Source organism: Halyomorpha halys, unplaced genomic scaffold, assembly GCF_000696795.3.
Source record: "Halyomorpha halys isolate HHAL.00 unplaced genomic scaffold, Hhal_1.1 Scaffold508.1, whole genome shotgun sequence".
In the NCBI taxonomy this organism is placed as follows: Eukaryota; Metazoa; Arthropoda; class Insecta; order Hemiptera; family Pentatomidae; genus Halyomorpha; species Halyomorpha halys.
In genome coordinates this window covers 654,969-679,335 of record NW_027106467.1, presented here as the reverse complement: position 1 = coordinate 679,335, position 24,367 = coordinate 654,969, and the positions used below count along the sequence as shown (strand labels likewise).

At 30.2% G+C, this 24,367-nt stretch overlaps 1 protein-coding gene across 5 annotated transcripts in view; it reads left to right on the top strand.

The window, feature by feature from the left end:
- Positions 1-21,251, top strand: part of LOC106683731 (beta-glucuronidase) — a 230,344-nt gene extending 209,093 nt beyond the window's left edge. For 4 of the 5 annotated variants that reach the window (XM_067044838.1, XM_014425388.2, XM_014425391.3 and 1 more), the window contains 12 exons: positions 6,339-6,529; positions 7,668-7,850; positions 7,940-8,106; positions 8,180-8,322; positions 9,410-9,627; positions 9,868-10,023; positions 10,427-10,599; positions 12,050-12,193; positions 14,126-14,210; positions 18,746-18,922; positions 19,776-19,914; positions 20,891-21,251. In XM_067044838.1, the coding sequence (XP_066900939.1) occupies positions 6,341-6,529; positions 7,668-7,850; positions 7,940-8,106; positions 8,180-8,322; positions 9,410-9,627; positions 9,868-10,023; positions 10,427-10,599; positions 12,050-12,193; positions 14,126-14,210; positions 18,746-18,922; positions 19,776-19,914; positions 20,891-21,081 (1,965 nt within the window). In that variant the 5' untranslated portion in view covers positions 6,339-6,340 and the 3' untranslated portion in view covers positions 21,082-21,251. Of the gene's footprint in view, positions 1-6,338; positions 6,530-7,667; positions 7,851-7,939; positions 8,107-8,179; positions 8,323-9,409; positions 9,628-9,867; positions 10,024-10,426; positions 10,600-12,049; positions 12,194-14,125; positions 14,211-17,225; positions 17,308-18,745; positions 18,923-19,775; positions 19,915-20,890 lie in introns of all 5 variants that reach the window. The other variant, XM_014425392.3, reaches the window with a different exon arrangement.
- The last annotated feature ends 3,116 nt before the right edge of the window (positions 21,252-24,367 follow it).

The following is a 24,367-nucleotide window of genomic DNA, read 5'->3' as shown; positions in this document are numbered from 1 at the left end:
ACGTTCTCTGAAAAGGTTTACGAGTACAAACGGGAACTGATTTTGTCATTGATGCCAATTAATAGAAAAAATGATGAGAAAACCTACTTAATTTATTTCATATATTTCAAGAAGACATAGTCAAGTGCCAAAAAAAGGGAATCTAGGAGAACGCACAGTCTTCAAAAATACAACGACTCTAAAAAAGCGGATAAGGATATTAGCGATTTGCTCAATTACGCAGTCCGAAAACAACTTCATATTTCTCATCTATCTCCCGACCTGAATCCAGGTCCATTTACCATTTACGGGGTAAAACAGGGACTCTTCTCCCTCTTTCCCTTCCCTCCTCCGACTCAACTGAATTTTTCTCAGGAAATCAAAATTAAAACGCTTTTTTACCCATTTACTTCATTCGAAGAAAGATTATTTTTCTGGAAATTATCCTTTTTCTGCGCATTTCTATTGTGTTCATAATTACCTATATTTTGAGGTTGACAATATGTTTGAGAATTCAGCCGGAACCAGCCGTTGTTAAAACATAGGTTATTCCATGAAATTAGATTTTTACATGGATCAGTTTTCTGTGATAATTGGGTTTAAGGTGAATGGGGTATCGGCCCACTCCCTCCAGTCAGGTCGAGGGATTGCCTCCTGATAGCTTCCTGGCAAGCTTCCCTATCCGGGGTGACTGCCTAGAGAGGTGACCCTAGGATGTGTACTGTCATTGATCTTAGTCTGTAGTTTGGAGGGGAATGTAGTGTGCTGTAATCTGTGTAAATGTATGAGCGACAGTGTACTGTTCCCCCAACCTGAAGAACCATTTTGGATAGAGTACGGGACAGCACTATACGGACTAGTCTCGGAGTTAAACCGGCTGAGAGCATCCTAGAGGAGCACAACCTAAGGTGATTCGGAAACTTCCTTAGGATGGACCTGGAAAGAACAGCCAGGAAGACGTATGAGACTCGCGTGGAGGGAAGAAGACCAAGAGGAAGACCGCACATTTCCTGGGAGGAGAGTTTTAAGGAGGCGGGATATGGACTGGAGTAGGAAAAGGGAAATGAGTCTATGAACGAGATATCTGTTTCAGATTCCACAAATCACACTGCGCAAGCGGTAAAGGGGATAAAATGATTATAATGACATAGGTCAGCAGAAGTTGAGTAAATTTGATAAAATTAAAACTAGACCATGTCAACACTAAACCCAAACTTTTAACTGAATCAGACATGCTGTTAACGAAATATACAAGTATCAAGGTAAATATATTTGCCCTTGCGAAAGCAAAAGTAGTGGATGGTATTTGCTAAAATTTAAATCGGACCAGCTATCTCCGAAATATAAGTATGACAAGGAAAATAGGTTTACACTTGCACAGGCTAAAGTTGTAGAACCTGACAAAATTGATACGAGACTAATTATACTCGAATTCTCAAAATTCATACTTAATTGAACGAGTCGTTTTTAATTATAGTAAATTGTTAAAATATGTTGACGCATGCGTAAGCGAAAGTAATAGGTGGAATTAAAAAAATCAATAGAGGGCCAAGCTTTTTAGTTTTTTCTTTGATGTTCAAATCTACGAATGAAATTATTTGATTCAGAGAAAATAAGTGGTTTTTAATTCCAGCACGGATAAATAGCTTCCCTACCTTCGATAATGAAGCAAAAATGTGTTATTTCAATATGGAAAGGTATCGAATCGAAAATGACCACAAGGCAAAGTATTTATGTATTATATAAGAAGATGGTCAGGGTTGCGGTCAAAAGTGAAACAAAAATAGTTTACAACTATTTATTTTCCAACGTTTCGCCCCACTTTGCAGGGCTTCATCAGGGCTAAAAAGATACAAAATGAAACTATGTTAAGATAAAATGATAGAATCAAAAATAAAAAGATACAATAATTTGTAACAATGATAATAACAATAATAATAACAATGATTTGTATCTTTTTATTTTTATTTCTATCATTTTATCTTAACATATAGTTAGTCTTAACATATAGTTTCATTTTGTATCTTTTTAGCCCTGATGAAGCCCTGCAAAGTGGGGCGAAACGTTGGAAAATAAATAGTTGTAAACTATTGCTTATTTCAGTTTTATATCAGGTGTATTTTGGATTAAAAATATTCTTCCCGAATAATAAATTAAAGTCAATTACTTACACTTTTTTTTTCTAAATAAATATAAATATTTAAAATTATAAATGTAAGGAATATTTTTTACCCTCTGTATAAATGGATGATATAGCTACCACGAAGACCGCTGAATATAGCTCATGTCACACTTCATATTGACGTCAAAGGAGCAAAACGGTTTGTGACAGCTTTTGTGCTGAATCCCTCACACGCCCCTCTATAGTTTCTCTGAATGGAGTGACCTAAAACCTAAAGAGTGACTATCTCATCGATTCCATTTTAGGTGAATAGATTCTTTTTTTTTTAAATTTATTTATTGATTTACAAATTTATATAAATACATCAAGTAAATTTGAGGAAATCATAATGATATGGTACAAGCATACGATCCGTTAGTAGCACTCTAAAAACATTTTTACAACATAAGGTCTCGAGACCATCTTCTTTTCAGACGCCTCGGAGGATTGTCCGGAATAAAAGAGGAAGCAAGATTAGAAACTGATGGGTTTGAGTGGTTATGGAGTTTGTAATGGAAGGATTGATATCTGGTTCGGGCTGGTGAATAGATTCAACAGGGCTTTTTTCGGAAAGGCGAATTTCTCAAAAACTTTATTCAAAAGTTCTTATTTTACAACAGTATCAACATTTACTTCATCATACCCTTCGATCCTAATTTGTAACATAGCCGATACTCAAAAATTTCTCCTTCCAATATTTTGACACACAAGATCTGAAGAATTTTAAATAATGGAAAAAAATCAACTATTATTCCTGAAATAGTACAAGTGAATTGAAAAAAATGTCTCTATTTACCTATTCCATATTATATTATAGAAATAATACTGGCACAGCTAGTACCATCAGCATGGGGGATTTTCAGTAGCTTAACATTGTTTTTATTTAGTTATTATAATAGAACTCTGTAATTAAAAATTGTCTATAGTTATTTATATAAAAACAACATATATCAACATTTACCATTTACAATATTGTTTAAATAGTTGTTCTTTCAATAAACACTCATAAGAATATTTGTCTCTATGGTAGTATATAGGATTCCAAGTAAGGTTAAATAAGGGATTTATTATATTTTAAGGATTTTTATATGGCATTAACAGTCAGAGATACAACTGATGTGTTATTATTCACTGATAGCACACATGTCTCATCGGGAAAAAAATGGAATTTTAAAATGAACAGCTTCACAATTCTTTGCCTCAAGTAATCGCTATAAATTAATATGATTTTCTACAGCTTAATCTGAAACCTTTCACAAATAACTATTCCTCTAAGCAATGTCCTCATTAATCATTCGGAATTACTCGTTAAGTCGCTGATATCAGGATCAAAATCGCATTAAATGTCCATTAATAGCCACTGATCATGTGTACGTGGGAAACTGTCCCAATTAAAAGAGAATAAGTTTTGAAAGTATTGAAACTGAAATGACAGACCTGAAGATATGCATGCCAACCACAAGTATTAAGATTACTTCTAAATGACCTGAGATATGTCAAGGATTTAAAACAACTCATCAATTACTTGTTTTTTAATAATCTTGAGAGGAGCCTATTCTAGATAAAAATGCTTTCACTAATTTTTTTTTTAATTTAAATTTATGGTCATTTGAATTATTTAAACAATTGTCCTAAATAAACGTTGGTATTTAGGTGGAGTGGCACTTGTTGGGAGATATGAAATTAATCTAAAATAAATAAAATTGTTTTCTTTCGCATTTCAAAACAACGCGTATTGTTTCTTCTAAATTAAATTTGCAATTTTGTCAAATCAAAATATCAAGATGGTTGTTGCTAACTATCTACTTTGTCGGTTTATAAGAAAGTTTTTAAAACATTTCCTCTCTTGAACTCTTGCTTTTTAATATAATGTCATATTACCCGAAACTTAGAACATGTTTTTTATTAATTAAAATTGATGAAATGATTTTGCCATTGAATTTTAATAAATTTACATTCACCTCAAATAAATTTCATATATAACTGGATCTAGCTACAATGCGCATGTCCGAAATGTGATTAAATTTAATTTCAAAAGAAAATATTCGGTTTACTACTGTCCAGTAGGGGAATTGACCTCTCTGGCGGATTGCGATTGAAGCTTGCATGACTGAACATGTGTGTTGTGACACAGTAAGATGCAGTTTATTAAGATTATATTGTTATTGTATTTTACCTTGAAGGAAGGAGTATAATGGAGAGGGTAAGCAGGCAGAAAACGTGAAGCCAAAAAGGCAGTTCTTATGCGTCTTCCATGAATATGGCACAGTAGTAGGGGAAGAATAGGAGCCACTCACTGCCTTCCATTTTAGTTTAGATTAAAATTGCGGACATTCCTACCAACCTCAACGTAAATCTTCCTTTCGTGGGCGTGGTCTTTAGCTTAGAAGGAGAGTATGATTATGCCACCCTCCTGTATATTATTAATGAATAATAGAGTACTTAACGTATTTAACTTACTTAACGTAATTAATTACTTAACGTTACAATTACATATATCTTCTATTTTAGGTAGTTAAAAAGTAAAACTTAGGTGAAAAAGTAATGTTATAAATCATACAGCTTATGACGAGGCCCTGTTGTAGGAAATGCAATTAACCAATGTCAAGATATCAAGCGGTGGTGCGTTCTAAGAGATAACCAGAGAAGCAAACGGGAGGGTTGTCTCTGGTAAACTTAATTTTGCTTTAAGCCAGTTAGATTAGGGATCATGCCATGATTGGGCTAGACCTAATTAATTATTTTTAATTCTCGAGCAAATTTATTACTTCATAACCTTTTTATTATTTAGCTGATGATGGATAGATTGTAGATTGTCAATTAATTATTTGAGGCCACTGTATCAGAGAGTGTTAAAGCGTCAGTGTAGCAATTTCGAGTCTCCACTGGCACCGGTTCGATTCCGACCTGGATTTATTTCGTAGCGGTTTCTTGGATTAAAAATTCGACCCTCCCACACTGGTTAGAATAGATTGACTATCTTAAGACAGTCCCATCCCCCTTAAGTCTAAAATGACACGGTAAAAAAGTAAGATAATCAGTCAAAGTGATTTTTAAAATATAAAAATACAAGCTTGTACACATAAAAAATGTCTTAGCTGCAGAACTACATCACTATTATCGCATTTTTTTTTTTAAATTTTGTTTCGAAAATAGATGAAATGTTTCATTAAAGTATATAAATGGCAACACAAAAAATGGCGGAGAGGAGCAGAAGAAAAAGCTGAAAACCCTAAAAGATACTTCTCTAAAACCGACTACAGTTACATACAAATTGTCAACCTTTTGACTCAATTTGGAGGGGCTGTAGAGCCGCACGAAACCTGAAAAGCCGGTAAACAACATTTGGACTGAACCAAATTTTGACAGAATAATCCCAGAAAAAAAAGATTAAAAAGTTTATTGCCAACAAAATTTACGTAAGGTATGAAAACTTAGAGAAAGGAGTATAATAAAGAGGGTAAGTCTCCTAGAAAAGTTAAGCCAGTAGTAAGCCAACAGCCTAGCACAGGGATAGAAGTCAATCACCGGCTGCCTTCTTCTACCAGTTTAAATTAGAACAGCGGACATTCCAATGTAATCCTGAGCTCAGTGGGCGTGGTAAACACCCTTCTGTTTGGCTTCGCTTTCCCTTTGAAAGAAAGTAGGGTATGCCTCACCCCTGTGTCAAATGTTTGCGGCGTAGAAAATATCTTAAAACATGGATTTTTAATTATAGACCGCTCCTTTAAGGGGGAAAAAAGATGAAGATCCCTACCCGCCTTTCACAACGTATATTTTCATATTTCATATATCTCAACAATATTCTCTTTACTACAATTTCTCTTTTCAATGCTGGGCAGCAGTTTAATATTTTAATTTTTGGTGCTATAGTCCTACAAGAACTTGGGCTCCTCTCTTCGTCCAATCAATCCTATTCTGGGCAAGCATCCCCACCCTTCTCATTCCCATCTGTTTCAAAATTTCCTCCTCCTGGTCCAGCCAACTTCGTCCGACCATCTCCTCTTCATACTAATCTACGGTCAACTATGAAACACCTCATCATACTTTATATCTTTACCATATTTTAAATCTTATGACTTACTTATACTCGATACCCCTACAGAATATTTTACCCTTTTATAATGTAATTTCGTGAATTGATGACTCTGTTATTTTATTAGAGTATTGTAGTCTAATTTATATAATCAATCAACAGGTATGGAGCTATCATGCTGGCTGGTAGTTGGAGCACTAGTGACTCTTTGCCAAGCCCAAAGCGGTATCCTCTACCCTCGGGATAGCGAGACGAGGCAAGTCAAATCATTGGATGGAATATGGAGGTTCCGTGCCAGCAACGATTCTGCTCAAGGATTCAAAGAAACTTGGTTCGCTGAAAGGCTCTCAAAGGTAATGCATTCTTCTATAAATCTCACAATCAAGGTTGAAATTTCAATATTTTTTTCATTTACTAATTTAATAACATGTTTTTCTTTGCAAGAAATGACTTATTGTTTCCCCAATCATATAAGGGTAAATAAAACCCACTCTAACTGGGACAAGTGTTTTTCTTGCGTGGTATTGTACCACTTCAGTGGTGTTAAGTAGCTCCAATTATGATACGTTTCAATGTTACAAGTACCTGATACTTCAGAGGGGTGGAGAGAGGAGAGGAGTGGCACCTTCCTCCTTCTGAGGTCGTAGAGTTCCATTTTTTTTCTTTGTTTATTAATCTTTCTATGGAATGAGATGAGTAGATCCAAGTAGGATGGTCAGAATAGTAAAAAAACTATTTCTTCAACCCTATCCCACCTTGCAGGTTTTCATCAGGGTTTATGAATTATTCTATAAAGCCAACTCTTCAGTTGGATAATTGTATCCTTAATGCTTTAAAACCACGAAAAACGGAGAGATGAATGGCGTGAAGTAAAAGGAAAAAGCTGAGACCACAAAAGTGTTTGGTACTTCTCCATCACCATCTCCAGTGACATACGAATTTTTAACCCTTTATTAACTTAATTTGGAGGGACTGCAGAGATTTGCAAAACAGCGAAAAAAGTATTAAAAGAACGAATTTTGAAAGAAATCCATCGTCACTTCTAAAAAAACAGCACTACATATTTAATTTTGACTTCCAAAACTGTGTTCTAGAAGTTATGAAACCAATATAAAATGTACGATCTTCTAACCTCATTAAAATTCAAAACTTTATTGTAGACAGGGAAATACCACAACAAATAGTGCCACACTTTTCATCTTTTCCAGCAGGTACTATACCTACTACCCCTCCTTCTTCAGTAGCACTCATCCTTCTTGAATCTTTCCTCTGGTGGGCTACAAACCTTACAAAAGTGTGTAATGCGTAGAAAACACGACCTCTCTCCACCTTCTTATATCCTTCAAGAATGCCAGGATATCTCCAACATTAATGATGTATCCCAGGTCTTTCTGCTTGGTCATGCCTCACCTACACACAGTTAAAATATACACCCTACTTTTGATTGAATCATTTCTTTGTTAGACTTTTTATTACTTCTTTCATTTCTAGAGTGGCCCAACCATTCCTATGCCAGTGCCAAGCAGCTACAATGATATAACTGAAGACAAAGCATTGCGTGACCATGTAGGAGTGGTATGGTATGACAGAACTTTCTTTGTACCTCAATCCTGGAAGGATGAACACCTCCGGGTTTGGATCAGATTTGGCAGTGTCCACTATCTTGCACATGTGGTAAGATGCTATTAATATGTTTTAAAATAGTTAGGTATGTAAATAGCAAATCAATTTGAGCTAAATTATTTTTTTTCTCAAACTTATAGTGGATAAATGGCAAGCCTGTGGTATATCATGAAATTGGGCACCTACCATTCCAACAAGAAATAACTGAGGTATTAAACTATGGAACCGAAAACAGAATAACTGTTGCAGTTGACAATACATTGACTGCTACCACTGTACCTCAAGGATCATTAGATGAAATACAAACGTATGTTCTATTAAGTTAAATAATTTCATCAATGATTCAAATTTATATTCTTACGGTTCTGTATCTGTTGCAGGTTGAACGGAGCCAAAACTGTTCAGAGATATACATTTGATTTCTTTAATTACGCTGGAATCCACAGATCTGTTCATTTATTTACCACACCAGACCTCTACATCGAAGATGTTACAGTATATACTGATATAATCGGCTCCAAAGGTAAAAACTTAGCCCTTAGTCTATAGAATATAAATTGTTGCATGATTATACTCATTGACAAAACAGTACGGCGCTAAATTGTTTTGGATTGATTTTACAGTCCTAGTAGATTTATGGAAGCCCTTTCCATCTTTATTTTATCAACAACTTTCAGCTTGTAGATCTTTTTATCATTTATCATTTATTTTATCACATTATCAAGATTTAGTTGACAAACAGATCATTTATTGAACCGATCTTATTGGAAAGAGAAGCCCTGTCCTGCTTGACTACATTTTTTTTTGTTGATATATCATCAAATATTTGTTCTTTGATTCATTTTAAGCAAGTTTCCTTATCACAGCTTAAGTTAGTTTCCTCATACCGATAGTTCTCAACCATGGTTGGCAAGAACCTAGGAATGGCTTGCAGGAGAGTCCAGCAACAATTATTTCTGTGATGATTTAATGTTAGAACTCTTGTATTGGTTATCTTTCCTGATGTTTGAGTGTTAGTTCAAAAAAAGTTTAATAGTTAAATACATAATAAAAATGACTCAGAATGGGCTTTCATGCAACCTAATTTTTTTTTAATTTCTGCGCAGGAAATACCTTTGCCCTAAGACCGGAGGGTAGACCACACATAGTTCAGTTTCCAGTCTAGTGGTCTGATGACTTCTTTGGGATAGGAACCACTGTTCTATACTCTCTTCTTTACTTCTATAACTTCTCTACTAATATTATAATGAGAGGATTTTATTCAATTATTTTTTCCATTTGGCATTCCCATTTTTCTTTCAAAGTTAATTTAGCAATTATTTGTAATTATTCAAATATAATCATTCTTAAACCATGACAAACATCATTCCAATCTGAGAGAATCAAAGTGGGCCGAAGATTGATCTTTTTAATTCTTCATGTCATGCTACCAAATCAGATTAAATGTTTTCATAATTAATGAATTCTTATGATAAATTATATTGCACTAAGAATAAACCGAAGGTTAAATCAAGATCATCTACAATAATTGTAATCAGCCAACTTTTTTTTTTTTTTATAGTAATGTATTGACTTATTAATAAAAAAAATATGAAATATGTTTTTAACAGGAATTGTATATTTCAACGTCAGCTACAGTGGGACCAAAGATAGGAGTTCAGTAAACTGTTGGGTTGATTTGGTTGATGCTGAAGGGGCATCTGTTGCTAGCACCTCAAAAGATGGAATTGAACCAAGTGGTTTCATTGGGAAAATAGAGATCCCTAATGCCAAACTATGGTGGCCTTACATGATGAATCCTGAACCAGGCTATTTATATATACTTCAGGTAAAAAAATTTGTTATAATAATATGCTTTGAATTTCTATAAAAATAGTGCCCAGTTTGAATTAAATTTGAAGAAGTAACAAAATCATTTTTTCAATTATTAATCAATAATCAGATTAATTAAAAAAACTAAGAAATTTGAATATTTATATTAAATTAGAGACTCTAAAATTTACATAACATAAATTTGTTATTTATTACATACATTATTTAAAAATAGTAAAATAAATAATGGTTTTAGATACGAATTTCAACTTCAACACAATGGAGTTATAATGTTGAAGATGTTTATAGGCAACCTATTGGAATAAGAACAATACATTGGACAAATTCAAGTCTATTGATAAATAGCAAACCTGTTTATTTGAGAGGATTTGGCAGGCATGAAGATTCAGATGTAAGTATATATCCAGGCGTCCTTGCAATGATTTTTTTTTTTTTAAGTGAGTGTTGGAAGTATTGCGTAATTGAAGTTAAAAAATAATTAGTACATACACAACTCTCAAATAAACTATAGAACAAATTACATAATAAATGCCAATAACATCAAGTAAATTATAGCATTTCAAAGAAGAGGAAATGATGAAAAAAAAAAACTACAAAATTTGTAATTGTCAATTCAATATGTAATATCACAGTTTTCATAGATGTATTAATCAATCACAAATGAAATAATATTAATATACAATTAAGTAATTCAACTGTAAATTTAAAGTCAATTCATCTATTCAGATGCTTCAAAATTAACAGCTGAATTAACATGTTGGTAATAACGAGATTTTTTTATTTTTCTTCCACAGATACGGGGTAAGGGATTGGATTTGCCTTTAGTGACCAAAGATTATAACCTGTTGAAATGGATTGGAGCCAATGCATATAGAACATCTCATTATCCCTATGCTGAAGAAATCATGGACTTTGCTGATGAAAACGGAATCATGATTATTGATGAATGTCCAAGTGTCGATACAGAGTAAGTCTATCATTAATGTTGCACATGGTTGTTTTCTTTTACACTCAATTTTACTACACTTCAGAAGTTTATTTTTAATAAGAATCCTAACTAGCTTCAATGGAGTTAATCCCTTTTAATTTTATCTATTGTGGTTCTCCTGGCTTTGGTAGAACTGTGGATAACCCGCTCTTGGGAAGACATGTTTTAGGTCTATTACCATCAGGTTCAACACCACTCTGCTCATGATAAGATAAAACTAATTGTTTCTCCTTCTCCTTTGTAAAGAAGCTTATTGACGTTAGCAATGTCTAATACTTGAAAAGTGTCCCTTGTCCATTCAGCCATTAAACACTGCCAACAGCTTTTCTTAAATATAGAGGATACTGTTCTTGAAGATTACTGCAATAATCAAGTCTAAACCAGGAACTGGACTAGTCTTTTCCCTATCCAACCCATGGTAGGTATACTGCATAGCATTTTACGAATCCCTCTTTTTTGTTATCTTGAGGCAGGTCATTTTGGCAGGAAGGGGATGCCGTTGATCTTAGGCAGGTCCAACTCTTACCTTCAGGTGCTGGAGGGATTCCCCTGTATCTCCACACATATTAGTTATTCTCGACATCTCGCTTTCAACTAGATTGGAATTGCAGGCTCACTAATTGTTTAATCAATGAGAACCTGTACAGAAGACAATTTTAGGTTTGTGAATGTCTCCTTACAGATATCATTAAATATTCCTTGTATGCCCTAGTGATGTAGGTTTTCTGTCGTAGGTTGCAAAAAAATGTTACTGTAGTAAACACTTTCATCTAGAATATATAATAGAAACCTTTCATAGCTAATTATATATTTTTGCCCCATAGATATACAATTTTATTCGTAATTTTTGGATTCTTTAAGCTTAATTGATAAATAACGCCAGACCTACCCAGGTCCAGAAGGCAGTCAGTGAGTCCCTCAGAATTAGAAATCAGCTCTAAATAAAAGATACTGTGTGTTTGTGTTATGTTCTCATTTTCCTTTCATTCTAGGAAGTCAGTTTTATCTTAATTTTCATTTGTATAAGAACACTGCGATTTTGTGTATTGTGCCTCTTCTCTGGAAAGTCTATTAGATCAATTTAGTGATATTTAGAAATCATTTAGATCTGACATTATTCTTATTTTTTAATTATTTCCCTTTTAATCTATAGTGTTCAACTCCTCATTTTTCACTAGACAATCTATTTCTTATATTTTTATAAGATCATCAAGATATATCAATATTTTTGAGTTCAATTATATATTAGTATATTTTCAATTACGTCACAATTTTTAATGTAACGACTGCATATATAGAGACAACTCCAGAAAGTACATATGCTTTTTATGTTCTAACATGAATAAATTACAATAATTTTACTTTTCAAGCTGTATTATCATAATACTTCCTGATTTTTTAACAAATGTAATATTAATAATTTTTATAGCAAATTTTCACCAGTTCTTCTTAAAAAGCACAAAGACTCTCTCACCGAACTTATCCAGCGAGATAAGAACAGGCCATCTGTTATTATGTGGAGTGTTGCCAACGAACCCAGAACTCAATACCCAGCTTCTTCTGATTATTTCAGGTTATTTATCATCTTTATTGCACCCAGTACTTTTTTCATATATTATTATGGCAATTTGAGGTTAATGTCTAGAGTATAGTATGGTCTTTCTTGGGAAAAACATTCTTTCAGGAATTAGCATTCTTGATACCTTTACTTCCTTTGTTTTATAAGTTATTTTTTTAAATATTAAATTTTCTGAACTATATCATGGAGTCAGCCCAAGCCCATGGCCCAGTGATTCATAGGGCCACCAAACTACTATGATCAATAAATTAAAAGAATTAAGAATATACTTAGAAGTACGATTTCTTCTAAAATTAATTAGAAGCTTATTACTAATGTTAATAGAAATTACAGTACTTTAGATTATGAAGAAAAGGACCTTTCGTAAATTTTTTTTTTAATATTTGTTACTTTTTGAATATTAAATAAATAAATGATTTTAACCAGCCTGTTGTTAATAACTCAAAGTTATTCAGAAAATAATTTGAAGTGCGTCACCTCTAATATGGAATACCCCCACTGGTTCAAAGCTGGCCTTCATTAAATAATAGTGATATTTACAATTTACAATATCAAGTGAGAATAGTACTTTGTTAAACAAGTTGTAATTATTATAAGATAATAGAATGATGTGATATTATTATAAATTTATAATTTTTTTTTCAATAAGTTTATATCTTTATAATAATATAAGGTAGTTTCCTTATTTTATTTTTTAATACTATGATTGACTAATCAATTTCTAGAAATTTGGTTTATAATTAAAATTTAATTTCAATAAAAGTATGAACAGTTAATCAAAATTATGTTTATGTATAATTAAAAATCTTGTTTGAGATAGATTTTTTTTAGTAGATATAAAAAAACATCCATTTGGTCTCTACCCTTTATTATTACTTAATACTCCTATTTACTTAATACTATTTTCAATTCAAGGATCTTATTACACTACCACGGCCAAAACATTGGTAATTAAATGTAATTGCAGGCCATTTTGCCTTCGTCAATTGTTTAACATTAGTCAATTTTCAATAGAACTTCTTAAATTATGAAAACTTAATACACTAATAAATTAATTTTCATCACAATGTGCTAAAATATCCAATATTCTTACAGTTTCAACTATTACATTTAGTAGTTTACAATATCTTCATCATTTATTCACTTTATCAACTTCAATCAATCATTAAAAATGAGTAAATGAAAAAAAGATTGTAAATGAAATAATTGAAACTGTAAGAATAATGAATATTTCAGCTCATTGAGATGAAGAGTAATTTATTAGTTCATAATGTCATACTTTAACAAGTTTTATAGAAAATTGACAAATGTTAAATAATTGATAAAGGCAAAATGGCCTGCAATTACATTTAACTACCAATGTTTTGGCTGTGGTTCGTGTAATGTAAGATGTCCTTATAATAATGGAGTAAGATCCTTGAAAATGGCCAGAATAACTGAACTATAGGAGTATTAAGATAATAAAAAAGGTTTGCAACCAAATGGATGTTTTTTCATAACTACTCGTTAAAATCTTAGTCACAAATCAAAAACTTATTATACTGAACTATTCCAGAACAATATCAGTTTTTCTTTTCATCACATTTTTATAAACTAAGAACCCTCAGAGCATTATGCAAAATCTATGTTTGTTATATCGTGTTGATCAGTCATTGAACAGTATTTAAACATCACGATTTAATTTGAATGCAACTAACTTATACCACAAAGAGAATACTGATATTTTTTTGGGTTATTGGCCATTGTTTTTTTTGTTTGTTTTTTTTTTCTCTTGAGAATAATGACCATACTGTAAAATAGACATTAACCAACTCTTCATTTAGTTAATGCTGGAATTTCAATTTTAAGTTAATATGGGTTAATTAATTAATATATAATAATTAATTAATATATAATTAATAAGTTAATACAGGGGGTAAATTTTAGATCAATTGTCAAGCATGTTAAATCATTGGAAACTAAGAGACCTGTTACAGCCGCTCTCAACAAATGGTACTCGGTCGAACTAGCGGTGAGTTGCTAAACAATATTGTTGACTCATCCGAGTAATCCATAAGTCCCATCTTCATTTATTCTTCTATATGTTTCTCGCATGTAACTTTTGACTAAATACTTGCTACAATACTCTAGCGCTGTCATACTTTCTTAGTTGTTGCTTTTCTTCCCATTTTGTGTCAAACCAACAAATATATTGATCACTCATACTACGATTCATGTGTAGGGTGTGTCCTCCCTCCTTAACCTTTACAATTTTTGGAATTTTGATTTAATTTTCGCTGTGTCATGACGTCTGGTATATTTTTTTGATAGAATTGTTAATTTTCTAATCTTCTCCAGTACTTTTCTAGTGCATCTAATTGGAAATTCCAATGGTATAAGGTGACTTTCTGGATTCTATAAAATCAAATTTTAAGATTAATTCATGTCTGAAACTCATTTGATCTGACACGCCCTAAAGATAAAAATCACAGTTTTTTACTAATTTGCATGCAAATGGAGCAGAAAATCAAAAATTCAATTTTCCATAGGAACCCAATTAATTAAAATTAATTGAATTGAAACAATTTTTTTTTTTAGAATTGTTTGATTTTACTCACCATTTCCATGTAAATCATAAAAAACGTTTTTTGTGATTTTTGGATATTCACACCTACAGGCTGTGCTTGATCAATAAAGTGTCTAATGTAAATTCCACTAAAAATGTCTTTATTCACTTGTATTTTCTTTCAAAATCCATTTAAAAAAGGTATCGTATTCCATAGGGATCAATTAGGTGTGCTGGAGAAGGTTGAAAAATAACATACTCTCAAAAGATAAACTAAATGCCACTGTTACCATCCAACAAAAATAACATCAAAATTTACAAAAAAAAGAGAGATTAGGGGGATGAACACATATAGTGAGAAACTATATAATTCTCTAAGGAAAAATCACATTTATATAATCTTTCTTATAAATGGTTTCATGGAATCATTCTTCTAATTATCCTTTCTTTTTTTGAAGATTTAATCATAATTCAAATACAGCATTTTTGAGATCATATCTTATAATAATTATTAATATATTTTTATTTTTATAAATGGCAATTGTTAATTTAATAATAATTATACTTTGTAAAATCGTCTATAATATCTGAAATTATTTGAATGATTTTCTAATGAAAATATTTTTTTTTTCTTTGAAAACATCATGAATTAGTTGATAGTTAGATGTTAGTTAAGTCATCTATGTCAATATAGTTAGACCAATTAGGTTATTTATCCAACAGGATAAAATTAGTCATAGATACTGATACTTTCTGCTTGCAATTTAGCAAATCATAGAATATGTTCTGGTACTTAACGAAATAAAAGTATGTATACTATTTTCTAAGAATATAAAGTTTCCGATTGATTTTGAAAATAATTATCTGTATGCTTACATTTTTTTTTTTAATTTGTTAAACTCAAGGGACTAAAAAAGAACCAATTAGATAAAAATAACTTGAAACTAATGGTTAATCTATTCCTCACATGTATTTAAGTAAAATAACTTATTAATCTTAATTTTTATTTTTGCCTTCATTCCTTAGTTATTTACACAAATTTTCTTTTCTCGTGTTTTGGTTTTTATTTCTACCTAGGATACAAGATAACACTTATTTTAAATAATAATAATTAATCAATTCCGAAAAAGTTCTCTTCAGAAATAATTATTTTTATTACTGATTAACATGTTATAGTGACGTAAATGAAGCTAATTTGCTTTATTCTATTTTAAAGTTTTATCCATCTCACTGAAATACAGAAAGTTCATTGTTATTATTATTATTTAAGTAGTTAAAAATCAATGATGAAGCATTTTCAAGTTATTAGTAAAATATGTCAAAGTTATCTCTTTTCACAAAATTTAAATGGTGTTCGCAAATCTATGTAGCATGAAACTCACATATATCACCATAACTAACAGTTTTTTTATAATAAATGGTAATTTTTCATTATTTCTCTTAAACCAAGAAATCTCAGACCCTTATAACATATTGGACAAAATAAAAATTTTAATTTTATTAAACTTAATATTTCAAATATTTAGCATCACGATATTTTAAATTTTATCAAATAGTAAAAATAAAACTTTTATTTTTCACTAATTTTACATTAATAATATATTATTCACCTCAATGGTTCACACCATCCTCCATCTTCAGGTAATTTATAATTGATCATTATGGTTAGACCTAATGTTTTTTTTTTTCCTGTTTATAATTAGTTTTTACAACTTTACAACTCTTAAAACTATTAGTTTAACGGTTACTTTTTAAAATTTGTTTATACAATTTCTATTTAAATTTTGTCATCTTTTATATTTTTAGTCAGTACAAAAATATTTAAAAGGACAAAAGACGATAATATTTTAATTAGTAATTGTGTAAAAAAAAATTTAAATGTGACCATTAAACAAATAATTCAAAGATATAGGTTTAAAAAGCAAATCATGAAAGGGGGAAAAAAATCAAGATCTAACTACAATAATCAAAGAGAAAAAATCTGGAGATGGGCAGACTGTCCAAAATGTTGAAGCGAACAATATAATATTGATGTATAGTTAATAAAATGTTTAAGATTTAAAGTATAAAATCTCTACCTGGCCCAAAAAGAAGAAAACAATCAGTAAATATTTTAAATTAGTGCCTTTGAAAAAGAAAATTACTTAAGAAAAAATAAATAAATAATTCAATAATAGCCAATAAATATATTGTAATGTGTATTGGTAAACTATATTTGATGTTTTCGTTTAAAGTTATTAAACATTAATTTTTAATGTGTATAATAAAGGGGCAGATTAATTTGTTCTGAGATGCCCTTTAATTTTTGTATTCACAAGATTTTCCATGAAACAGATTTGTTTTATTTTTTAAAATAAATAACCAGTAATATTCCTGTAGATAGTATACCCTTCCTTCCAACATACGGTAGGGTTTAATGTAGGTCATAAAATGCCCAATAAAACTTACAAAAATCAGTAGAAACCTTTATTTTCTTATCAGATCTGTGGTGAATCATGTGAAAAACCTAGATTATCGCCCCGTGACTTCAGCCATTGCGCAAGCACCAGGTTATGAGTATGCTGTGAGTAAATGCAATTTCTAAGAACTTAGCTTTATATGCATGCTTTAATAACCCATTCCAAGCATATAACATTTTCAAAGCCGTTCTTTTGCTTCTAATTTTTGCATAGCATAATCAAATGTATATAAACTAACATTCATGTATGTGTCTGTTTCTATTCTTTATAAAACTGTAAAATAATAAATTGTGTTTTATGTGTTTTCATTAAAACTAAAAAGACTAACAAAAAAAAATGTTATATGCATGTTTGTGTGATAAAACATATGCACGTGCCTTTGGAATACCCATTTATGTACAAAATAAAATAGAGTAACTTATTATAGTTAGTTCTTAGTTTATGTATACTTATTATATACTTATAATACTTATAATATTTATATCTACTAAATCACTAATAATAATAATAATAGAAACAAGTAAACATAAAAAATACTTTGTATATGATTATGTACATACATTCATGCACATTAAATATATTTGAGTTGAAGGTTTACCAAATTTCATTTTGAAAAAAGAAGAAAAGTGGTTAGTATAATATTAAATTGACTAAAATTTTACACCTGATCTAAGAAATACTAGGTTTTAAGTTATTTTTCAATGAGTGAATTTAGTAGAAAAGTCAGCAAAACTCTATAGACCAAGATAAAAGGAGAGAATTTGGCTCATTAATGTTAGATACATAGTGTTTTTTTTCAAACCAGCACAGCTGATTCGAGGTTGCTAAGGTGATGCCTCAACTCCCTCAGCTACATTTAAAATTGCGTGTCTATTTTGAACATAATATGGAACTTCCACCTGATAAGAATGTTAGTTTTATACCAATAAAAACTTATGTCCCTCCTCTTTAAAACAAGAAAAACTAAATGTGCTATAATTATCCTAGTCGATAAAGTTTGAAATTATTACTGCAGACACTATCATTTACTGTCTCCCCCTATCAATTCCAAATATATTTTCATTTCGAAAACTACTATAGGGATTTTACAATTCAACTCTTATTAAAAGACATCAACCTACTGGTGGCAACATCATTTGTAAGACAGACATGAAAATGATTTTTTTATAATGGTGAGCAATGCACTACCCCAAATCAAAAATTTTAGCAAAATATATTTTTCCTTACAAAACTTTTTAATCCTAGGATACAAATGTACTCTCATAACTCTTCATAAATTTCTGGTTTTAGATTATTACTTCTTTTGGCATTTAAACAGTAATTTATTGACTTTTACAAAATTTGATTGATTATTACTCCATATTTGTAGTAGCAGTATAATTTTTTTCATAATATATTCTTAAATCAAAAACCAATAGTTACAATTTTTATTGAATAACTAGTTGTTTTAAAACAAAGAAGTATATATAAAACTAACAATATATACCCATAACTTAAACAAAAATAACAATTAAAAAAATTATAACAATGCTAATGTTTCAGGGACAATTCATGGACATCATTGGTTTTAACCGATACAATGGATGGTACACTGAGCCTGGAAAAACTGAAGTGATACAATTGAATCTCGAATCAGAGGCGGAAAATTGGCACATGAAGCACAACAAGCCTGTAATAATTATGGAATATGGTGCAGACACGATGCCAGGACTTCATCTGGTAAAATTCTATTTACTATTTTAAAAAAACAGGCAAATTATTACCAAAGAAATTTACCCATTTACACATAGTTTTGGGGGGAGAGAGGATTTAGAGGTACAAAAACATCCAAATTTGATTGTTTTTTATATAACATACAAACAAGCATTGTCAAAATTCAAAATCGGACAAATCAAAAAACTTAATATTTCAAAATCAACTCTATTTCCTCATTACATCCAGAGATAAAATTGAACTCTTTAACCTGAATAAAAGACTCTGTAACAAAATGAATATTACAATTTGACGTACCACTGAGCCTGAGGAATTGAATTTGGAGGGTCAGAAATTACGGAAAATCAAAGTTTCCTGGAATCTCATTTCTTGACCTCAAGGTTTGCTTATATTGACAGGTTATTGTACAATCTCTTAAAAAATAAATTTAACATTCAACATCGACTTATTCAGTTTCAGGTGTAATTTTTTTATAAAATAAAAATCAAACCACTTTTTAATTCGGGTGTTATTCAATATAATGACAGGAACTTGGGCGACATAAAAAGCATCTTAGCTTTTGATTTGAAACTAACATTCCGATTTAACTGAAAAATCAGATGACATGCTGCTTAGATGGGGTGTTCTTTTACAAAGACCTTCTTTCCTCTGGTTGGGTACTGACTATATAAATAATTCTTTTTAGCCCAATAAATTAAACAAGTCTTTGGAAGTCTCGAAAGGTAACTGACCTAACCCAACAAAGATTTTTGGTATAACATAACATATACAAAATGTGCTGTGCCCATAGGCCAGAACAAACAAAACATAAATTAAACTATTGTTCACCTACCTATTATTATTGAAATATTGTTTTTAGATGCCAGAATACATATGGTCTGAGGAGTATCAAATAGAATTGCTTTCGGAACATTTTAAAGCATTTGATACACTTAGGAATAAAAGTTTCTTTATTGGTGAGATGATTTGGAACTTTGCAGACTTCAAGACTGATCAATGTAAGTGAAATGATTTTTTCATGAAATAGCAGTGTAACATTGACCTGGTAGCATCTTATTATAATTATGACATTGTTTTCTTATTACAAAATTTCACTTCTCAGTTGACAATATTAGGTAAAAACAAAATTAAAATTCAATCCAAACAAATAATTATGGAACTCAATGCCCTTCTTATTCAATTAAAATTATTCCTAATCATTTAATTATACATAAGATTTTTATAAGAAACTTATGTATTCATAAGAAAAAATAAAATATAATAAATTTTCTATATAAATTAGTGACATTTGCCAAATTTCTTTTAAAAATAGGATAGTGGTAATGATTTTTTGTTGAACAATATTTAATAACTAATAACATTTTTTAGAAATGATCTATTCATATAGCCAGTTATAGTTTTTTTAAAAGATCCAAAACCTTTAGTTCAAAAATGGCAAGTATGAAGAAAAGTTTTCTTTATTCTTGGTCTTTTGTAATTTACATCAAAATATAGTAAATCTATAAGGAGAAGATGGTCAGAGGTGACGTCAATGAAGTTAAGAAGACATTAATGTTCAAATTAACTAAAATTTATTGTTCCAACCTACTCGAAAAAAGTTCAGACCTTTTTCAGGGCTAAATACAAACAAGATAACAACCGTAATAGAATTTTGTTTGTAGCATTGAAGAAAGCCTACAATTTGACCCAGAACATTGGCACAATAAAATTAGATTCAATTATTGGTCTTCTTCACTTCACTGACGGCACTTCCAACCATCACCTCATATATCAACGGTCAACAGCAAATATATTATCATAATAAATTTAACCATTCATTTGATAAACTAACTGTATGAACTAATTTTTAAGAGAATCGCTCAATTAAAAATTCATGAGAAGTTAGATAAAATAAGCAAAATAATAATACTATACTACATACAAATCAAACTAACAATACTGTTTAACTGAAACATTTCAATAATTTTCAAACAGCTACTACCCGAGTTGGAGGCAACAAAAAAGGCATCTTCACAAGAAACCGCCAACCTAAATCAGCAGCTCATCATGTGAGAAAGAGATACATGCAGCTTGCACAAGAGTTAGATAGCTTCGATATACCAGATGACATGGAAAAATACACTGCCTCTGTTGTATCACCCCAGTCAAATCGTATTGATCTTTAAATGTTTAATTTATTTAAATTATTGACACAGTAAGTTCCTTTAGAGGGACCATGTGATGATTTTTTTGTGAAAATATGTTGTTTGTAAATATTATTGTGAAAACTTAGAGAGCATTTACTTAGAGTGAATGTTATAACATTTGTTTTTATATTAAAAGTATTGTAAAAATTCTGGTATATTTTTATTTTTATCCTATTCACAATCACATATGTAGAATAACAATCCACTCATGATGGATACAACTCTTCAGTAAAAAAAATTCTTTAATATTACAAAAGTGGTCATTTTCCAAAAACACAACATGTAATGTAACTCTGAATCTATTATAGTTTTAACCTATTACTGAAATATCTGTATTTGTTAAGCCCACCACTCATTCATACCCGTCTAATAATATAGCACTTTAATCAATGTTGGGAAAAAGTAATAACAACTACAATTTATTGTAATTAGTAATTGCAATCATTAAGCTAAACTAGTAATTGTAATTCCAGATCACAAATATAATTACAGCGGTTCATCAAGTACTTGCAATTACCAATTAATTAGTAAGTAATCGTAATTGAAATTACTTTTTATCCAGCCCCATCTTTTATAGTAACTAAAATTATGCATGTTAAACATTACAAAAATAATAAAAGTCAAACATTACAAAATTTGTTGGAAGATTGTTTACTGACTGTGTCTAATAATCAAAAGGAAGATAAAGGGTGCGGGCTAAGAAAAAACTCAAACAGTAATTAAATTCAAACATTAATTAAACTCAAACAGTAATTAAACTATTTGAATTTTTTCTTAGGCTGTACCCGTACCATCTTCCTTTTAATTATTACAAAACTCGGTTTCAAGAGCCCACTTTACTTAACCATATCTTTACAAAAGAATATAACACACATGCAAAAATAAGTGTATAAGTGATAATCATACAAAAATATAATACTCTTTGTAAATTGAGATTTTTAATTAATTTTCAAAAAAAGTTATAACTAAGTTGCAATCTAGCTAGAATATACTAATTATTATTAAAAAATCATATCTAATAATTTATAATCTAATTTAATCATTTCTTACTTTCCCTTGTTTTGATATATCAGATTAAATTGCTTGAATACACTACATTCACCTTAAACAAATCCAAATTTTACCCACCTTGCAGAGGAGCAAAGTCTCTGAAAAAAAAAATGTTAGTTTAAGTTTATTTTTAGTTCATCAACCTATACAGAATTGCATGGACAATTATCATAGTGATGAAAACTAATTCTTGATATTTATAAAAATGACTTGATTACTGAAATTACATTTTGCTTTTATTTTACTACGGTTGTAAATTACTGATTAATGGTTTACAAAGAATATAAATAAGAAGGAAGAGGGGAAGAGACTATAATAGTAATTAAATGCCAAAAATTGGATCAAAGAAACACAGTGATAAACTGACTTAAGTGTCAGTACATGCATACTGGCTTCTCTTCATCTGTGAGGATTCATTCATTATCAATTAATTCATGCATCATCATTTGGCTCAGTAAAACTTCACAGTAATGAAATAATTTTTTAGTTCAAAAAAAGAAAAAAAAAAAGGTATTGGTGAGATATTTTCAATAATAAATAATCAAGCTAGAATTAACAGGGTGAAAAAATGAATATGGTTATTAAACCCCAGGAGAATAGAGGAGAATAATAGTTGTATATTAGTAATAATAGTAGTAGTATTAGAGTAATAGTTACTCTTCCATTTATTAGGAAAATGAAGCCTACTGCTATGTCCTGGTTCAAACCAGGATACCAGATAGTATGTCTAGTTAGTTCCTTCTTTTCAGGAAGATCTCATAATTGTGGCAAGGCAAAAAATAATATCAACTGTTTAACTCTTGCAATGAAGTGGTTGATTTTAGTTCATACCAATATTATAATGATTTGCTATGGTACAGTTAATAGTTATTAACATACAGCTAAACTTTTTAACATTTCATCTTAGCTTGTTATTTCTTATGATCTGTTCATTTAACACATACCATATATTGGATATTTAAAAAGCTATTTTTTACTATTAATAATGGAAACAAATAATCTCTATAAACAAGTAAGTTGATGAAAATTAATAGTTAAATTTTTTTTTTAAAGAATGCTAATGAATATATGTATTACTATATAAAAAAGCTGTCTGTTCTTCATGAAGAGTCAGTAGTTCCTGATGCAAGAACATTCAAAAAGGCCATAGAATTGACCATGGCGCAAATTACCGAACAAAAAACAGAAAAAATTAATAGATCACCATGGCAGAGGTCTAAGCTAAGATTGAGGATTATAAAAATCGATTCGCGCAGCATAACTCTCCATTCGATATCGTATATGATACACTTACTTAAAATATTAAGTTTTAATTTCGGAAATGGAAGGAAAGTAAATTTAAACAAATATTAATTTATATTTTACGTGTAAAATTATCGAAAGTATTATACATAACTCAATATTTATACATCACTCTGCTTTGCTTTAATAGTGGCACATCTGTCATTGAGATTCTTTTATTAATTTTGTATTTGGCGCAATATAAGATTGTACCATTGACTTAGGTTACTTAGTCACACCCTTACCAGCTTTAGTACAGTTTGTAGATAAACTACAAAAGAGAAAAAAAAAATTATTTACGGTACTATCGTTAAAACACGTCTATTTCAAAATAAAACTAGAACCTTTTTTTTCACAGATGTATCACTAATTAAGGAAAGCAGCGATTTGCATATATTTTATTTTGTATTCCATTCAAGTTCATTTGAAAAACTTGGGATTTTACATATCGCTGTCTTGCTTTAATAGTGTCATTTCTGACATATTACTAATTTTACTGGAGGAGCATAAACACATTTTGAATATACATTTATTAAAATATTGACGTCAAACTTTATTCTTCTAAATTTTTGTAAACTACCTATTTGTGTCTCTTAGAACTAAATTTATTGAGCCACCAGCACTCTACCCATTTTTCCAACCCGTTTTAAAGAAAAAAATATTTCCAAACTTAACCAAGTTATTTTTTTATTGTAAATTATTCAAAATTAAAATAAAAAAATAATACTGAAACTTACAATTAAAAAGTGTATACAACTTTGCATTTAAAAAGAATCTTAAATAATTTTTTTTATTGATAGATTTATTTATTGATAGATATTACAATCTGCCACACAGTTGTGGGCAATAGGTAATAGTGATGAATGATCTCATACATACTAAAACAAAAAAAAAAAGAAAACAAAAAAAAGAAGAAAAAGAAATAAAATAAAAA